The sequence below is a fragment of the Sinocyclocheilus grahami genome, unplaced genomic scaffold, assembly GCF_001515645.1.
Source record: "Sinocyclocheilus grahami isolate Dianchi unplaced genomic scaffold, SAMN03320097.WGS_v1.1 scaffold760.1, whole genome shotgun sequence".
NCBI classification, from domain to species: Eukaryota; Metazoa; Chordata; class Actinopteri; order Cypriniformes; family Cyprinidae; genus Sinocyclocheilus; species Sinocyclocheilus grahami.
In genome coordinates this window covers 233,745-239,964 of record NW_015505939.1, presented here as the reverse complement: position 1 = coordinate 239,964, position 6,220 = coordinate 233,745, and the positions used below count along the sequence as shown (strand labels likewise).

At 42.4% G+C, this 6,220-nt stretch overlaps 1 protein-coding gene across 8 annotated transcripts; it reads left to right on the top strand.

Moving 5' to 3' along the window:
• The first annotated feature begins 371 nt into the window (after window positions 1-371).
• LOC107561211 (zinc finger protein 271-like) lies at window positions 372-5,673 on the top strand. Of its 8 annotated transcripts, XM_016245589.1 has the most exons (3): window positions 372-1,124; window positions 1,287-1,863; window positions 5,039-5,673. In XM_016245589.1, exons 1-3 carry the CDS (start codon window positions 395-397, stop codon window positions 5,523-5,525), a joined length of 1,794 nt encoding a protein of 597 aa, XP_016101075.1. In that variant the 5' UTR covers window positions 372-394; the 3' UTR covers window positions 5,526-5,673. The 8 variants fall into 8 exon arrangements, with proteins under 8 accessions (XP_016101075.1, XP_016101076.1, XP_016101083.1 ...); XM_016245590.1 differs by having other exon boundaries at window positions 372-1,906; window positions 5,418-5,673; XM_016245597.1 differs by having other exon boundaries at window positions 372-2,022; window positions 5,198-5,673.
• The last annotated feature ends 547 nt before the right edge of the window (window positions 5,674-6,220 follow it).

Below are 6,220 nucleotides of genomic sequence, written 5' to 3'. Positions count from 1 at the left end.
CGAAGAAGTAGATGATGTGTTCTCTCGATGCCCTTTTATGCTGTGTTGCGCCGGGTAATGATGTCATAGGCTGTGCCGGCCAATGATATTGTCGTTTTTAGATGTTTGCTTCAGACACCGGTCACACTGAATGTGTTCCCCCATAACGACACCTAGAGGACGCAGTGTCTCCTTCCCTTCTCAGGGAACCATAGTTACATAAACGATTTGTGCCTATAATGTTTTTATGCAATTGTCTATATTAGGCTGTTAGATCAGGGTTTACTTTTATGTCCTTTCACATTTCTGTTTTTATGAGTTGAAAATTAACCATTTTTATTTTATTTCAGAGTTGATTGAAGAAAGCAGGAAGATTAAAGAGTTGAGTGAAGTTGAGGAGAAAAATCATATTCACATGAGAGTTCATACAGGAGAAAAGCCATTCACTTGTGATCAATGTGGAAAGAGTTTCTCACACTCAGCAAACCTTAAGGATCACATGAACATCCACACTGGAGAGAAGCTTCATGCATGTGATCAATGCAGAAAAATGTTTTTGTGGCCTTCAGACCTGAAGAAACACCTGAGAGTTCATACAAAGGAGAAACCACATTCATGTTATTTGTGTGGAAAGAGTTTTTCATGTCTGCAAAATTTGAAAGAACATCAGAAAATACATACTGGTGTGAGAGACTACATGTGCTTTGAGTGTGAAAAGACTTTTATTTCAGTGAACTGTTTAAAACAGCACCAGAGAATTCATACTGGAGAGAAGCCATACAAGTGTGCACACTGTGACAAGAGATTCAGTCAGTCAGGACATCTGAAAACACACCAGAGGATTCATACTGGAGAGAAACCTTATGAGTGTTCACAATGTGACAAGAAATTCAGTCACTCGGGACATCTGAAAACACATGAGAGGATCCACACTGGAGAGAAACCTTATAAATGTTCACAATGTGACAAGAGATTCAGTCACTCAGGACATCTGAAAACACACCAGAGGATTCATACTGGAGAGAAACCTTATAAATGTTCACAATGTGACAAGAGATTCAGTCACTCAGGACATCTGAAAACACACCAGAGGATTCATACTGGAGAGAAACCTTATAAATGCTCACACTGTGACAAGAGATTTAGTCAGACTGGAGACCTGAAAACACATGAGAGGATCCACACTGGAGAGAAACCGTACACATGTGGTCAGTGCGGGAAAAGTTTCACACAAAAAGGAAACCTCATGCAGCATATGAGAGTCCATACTGGAGAGAAGTCATTCACTTGTGATCAATGTGGGAAAGGTTTCACAAAATCATCAAGCCTTAAGGTACACATGAACATTCACACTGAAGAGAAGCTGTACACATGTGATCAATGTGACAAAACATTTTTGAGGGCTTCAGACCTGAAGAAACACTTGAAAGTTCATACAAAGGAGAAGCCACATTCATGTTATTTGTGTGGAAAGAGTTTTTCGTTTCTTCAAAATTTGAAAGAACATCAGAAAATACATACTGGTGTGAAAGAGTACATGTGCTTTGAGTGTGAAAAGACTTTTATTTCAGCAAATTGTTTAAAACTGCATGAGAGGATTCACTCTGGAGAGAAACCTTATTTGTGTTCACATTGTGACAAGAGATTCAGTCAGTCAACACATCTGAAAATACATGAGAGGATCCATACTGGAGAGAAACCGTACGAGTGTTCTCACTGTGACAAGGGATTCAGTCGGTCAGGAATCCTGAAAAAACATGAGCGGATCCACACTGGAGAGAAACCGTACAAGTGTTCTCACTGTGACAAGAGATTCAATGATTCAGGACACCTGAAAAGACACCAGAGGATCCACACTGGAGAGAAACCGTACAAGTGTTCTCACTGTGACAAGAGATTCAATGATTCAGGACACCTGAAAAGACACCAGAGGATCCACACTGGAGAGAAACCGTACAAGTGTTCTCACTGTGACAAGAGATTCAATGATTCAGGACACCTGAAAAGACACCAGAGGATCCACACTGGAGAGAAACCGTATCACTGCACTGCATGTGGGAAGCATTTCAAACATTCATCTGCTTTACACAATCATACAAAAAACAATCATAGTAAGTAGAGCATCTTCAGATCAGCACTTTCAGGTCTGATGCTGCATCCTCACACAAATGAGACACAATAATGCATCAAGTAGGGCTGGTCCGAATACCATTTTTTGAGCTTCGAAGCTTTGGTAGTAATCAACACCGAATATTCGAAGCTTCGGAGGGAGGGGGCTGAACATATTCTTCTCTATAATAAAGACAGGAATCTCTGTTTGTCTGTTTGCATTTTTATTGTGTTGAGAACCGTTCATCCAATCGACTTCCCGCATGGCGGGTGTGTTGCTGCGGACCCAAGGGAGTACAGTGTCACATTTTGGTGCAATATGGACAGGCGACACATTCAGAATTAATAAACGTTAAATAAACTACAGAACGGCGCGCCTCACGCGTACAGGGCTTATATGCTTCGAGAACGGACACTGCACTAGTGATACAAAACACACAGGTCTGTTAAGAGCAATACTTTTAATATAGACAAATTATTAATAGGGTGGGCTACTGTACGTTTTTTTTTTATGACTGCCGTATTCGCAAGTATTTTCCAAGCAAATTAAATGCATGGTTTTATCATGTGTAAAATTACTGATTAATATGGCGGATAAAAGCAGCTCGTTTTTTTACAGCAATGAGATGGAAACTTTTTATAGGTAAGAAATTGCACATTCAGGAGCTGGTTTTCAACCCCCGCCCCGTGAATTTTGAAAATGCAACAATTAAAAGCTACATATACTGTATTTCTCAGCAATGAGGTGATAACTTAGCTGTTTTTGTAATTAAACCGACAAGCTTGTTTGCAATGCTTCACAATCACTCACTCGCACGTGGGTGCATGCGTTTATTCGTTTGCTCTCTCTCTCTCTCTCCCTAATTCAAATTAATTTCAATAAATATCATCTTTATTTCACTAAAGAATTCTACCTCTAATGAGCTGTAGATAAAATAGTCTAACAAATTTAAATTACCGTTATTTTCCGGTCTTTATCCGTTCAGTCAGATTTTGTGCTACAAAACATCCATGACAGCCGTTGTCCATGCTGGCAAATAATAATGGCCATTCGACGTGAATTATATAAATAATTTTAACGGCCATTTAAAACCCGAGGGTCTACCATGTGCATAGTAAAGCGATCACTGCAGACAATCCTTTAGGGTGGGAATAAATGTAAGCACAGATATCGGATACCAGTCGTGTCTATAGTGAATGTAAACAGACGTGCCAAAAAATCGGATATGGTCAAAAGATCGGATCTGTGCATTAAGACTTGCAGTGTAAACGCAGCCAGAGTGTCCTCCGCACCTTGGAGTTCCATTGAGTAGCAGCCTCAGGTTGTTAGGCCTCTCTCTGCCTCCCTGTTAGGCTGCTCTCTTTGTTGGTGAGTTTAACAGTGCTCCCCTCACTTTAGAGGGTCACCTATGAGCAAGCTGCTCCCAGATTGAGCATCTGAGTCCCCCTCCTATTTTGGAGTTGGGCCTCCGCTCCTTTGAGCTTCGATTAACAGTCATGACAGGTTGCTGGGCCATCTCCTGCCTCCCTGGCGGGTTGCTTGTTGAGTGAGCTAGCTGTGCTCCCCTCACCTTGGGGGTCTCTTGCAAGCACACCACTCACTTCTGAGCATCTGAGTTCCTCTCATTTGAGAGTCGAATCCTTCACTCTGTGGCTTCATTGGGTAGCACATCAGGACTCTTCTTTCCTCTTTGGCTACTCTCTCGGTGAGCTCAGCAGTGCTCCCCTCATCCTGGAGGGTTATTTACGAGCACGCTGGTTCCCAGTTGGGCACTGGTGTCCCCCTCTCGGTCTGAGAGCTGGGTGCCACGCCCCTTCTAGCTATGCATGAGTTGATGCTCCGGAGTCTGTCTGTGACTGTTATGGTTGAGTTGGCAATTCTCCCCTCTCATATAGGGTTTTTCTATGAGATACACCTTTCAATCCACATGCACTCTGAGCACGCAGCCTTCCGCTGAGTTAATTACCACTCCCTGGGTGTGCCACAGTCACGAAGGGTTCCCAGGCCTGTCTAAGTGACAGTTTTGGTTATGCCTTAGTAACGGTATTTCTAAATCCACCTTGTTTTCACCTTGGGCTCCACTCAATCCATGTATCCCTGTTGATACATTTCTGAGCAGGGTGTTGCTACCAAAGATCTGTTGAGTCAGTTCTTTGAACAAGCTCATTCAGAGCTGGTAGTAGCCCCCTGGGTGACAGGCCAGGGTCTGTTTTTTTTTAGACACCTGGCCGTATCCTCTGAAAGGAATCTCTTTTTTCTGATTCCAAGCCTTTGAGCTCTGCCCTAGGCTCGGGCTCCTCAGCCCAGCCCTTATCAGGTAAGTTGTTTAGGGTATGCAACTCAGGCCCTTGGCCGGTGGGGATAATGTCACTGACAGCCGTCAAGGCTTCCTAGGGGCAACTCCCATGGCTATGGTAGAGTTGTTACTTGGTGCACTCCCCTCAGCATGACAGTGTGGGTATACCGTTCCCCATAGCAACCCTTAGAGGACTAAGTTCAATGTTCCCTCGGAAGGGAACGTCTCAGGTTACGTATGTAACCATGGTTCCCTGAGAAGGGAACGAGACACTGTGTCCTCTAGTTCCCTTACCATGCTTTGGACGTAAGCTTCAGACGAAGAAGTAGATGATGTGTTCTCTCGATGCCCTTTTATGCTGTGTTGCGCCGGGTAATGACGTCATAGGCTGTGCCGGCCAATGATATTGTCGTTTTTAGATGTTTGCTTCAGACACCGGTCACACTGAATGTGTTCCCCCATAACGACACCTAGAGGACGCAGTGTCTCCTTCCCTTCTCAGGGAACCATAGTTACATAAACGATTTGTGCCTATAATGTTTTTATGCAATTGTCTATATTAGGCTGTTACATCAGGGTTTACTTTTATGTCCTTTCACATTTCTGTTTTTATGAGTTGAAAATTAACCATTTTTATTTTATTTCAGTTATTTGTGTGGAAAGAGTTTTTCGTTTCTTCAAAATTTGAAAGAACATCAGAAAATACATACTGGTGTGAAAGAGTACATGTGCTTTGAGTGTGAAAAGACTTTTATTTCAGCAAATTGTTTAAAACTGCATGAGAGGATTCACTCTGGAGAGAAACCTTATTTGTGTTCACATTGTGACAAGAGATTCAGTCAGTCAACACATCTGAAAATACATGAGAGGATCCATACTGGAGAGAAACCGTATGAGTGTTCTCACTGTGACAAGGGATTCAGTCGGTCAGGAATCCTGAAAAAACATGAGCGGATCCACACTGGAGAGAAACCGTACAAGTGTTCTCACTGTGACAAGAGATTCAATGATTCAGGACACCTGAAAAGACACCAGAGGATCCACACTGGAGAGAAACCGTATCACTGCACTGCATGTGGGAAGCATTTCAAACATTCATCTGCTTTACACAATCATACAAAAAACAATCATAGTAAGTAGATCATCTTCAGATCAGCACTTTCAGGTCTGATGCTGCATCCTCACACAAATGAGACACAATAATGCATCAAGTAGGGCTGGTCCGAATACCATTTTTTGAGCTTCGAAGCTTTGGTAGTAATCAACACCGAATATTCGAAGCTTCGGAGGGAGGGGGCTGAACATATTCTTCTCTATAATAAAGACAGGAATCTCTGTTTGTCTGTTTGCATTTTTATTGTGTTGAGAACCGTTCATCCAATCGACTTCCCGCATGGCGGGTGTGTTGCTGCGGACCCAAGGGAGTACAGTGTCACATTTTGGTGCAATATGGACAGGCGACACATTCAGAATTAATAAACGTTAAATAAACTACAGAACGGCGCGAGCCGGAAGCGGCGCGCCTCACGCGTACAGGGCTTATATGCTTCGAGAACGGACACTGCACTAGTGATACAAAACACACAGGTCTGTTAAGAGCAATACTTTTAATATAGACAAATTATTAATAGGGTGGGCTACTGTACGTTTTTTTTTTATGACTGCCGTATTCGCAAGTATTTTCCAAGCAAATTAAATGCATGGTTTTATCATGTGTAAAATTACTGATTAATATGGCGGATAAAAGCAGCTCGTTTTTTTACAGCAAAAATATACTATAGGCGTACACAGAACTCAGGTGATTTTTCAAACTTGTTTTCTTTATTTTATAAAAG

What these genes read in the sequence shown, in the direction of transcription:
- LOC107561211 (XM_016245597.1), top strand. Translation starts at nt 395, where the DNA reads ATGAGAGTTCATACAGGAGAAAAGCCATTCACTTGTGATCAATGTGGA. An exon ending in ACTGGAGAGAAACCGTATCA is followed by an intron (nt 2,023 to 5,197) that starts CTGCACTGCATG and finishes GAAACCTTATTT; the next exon opens with GTGTTCACATTGTGACAAGA.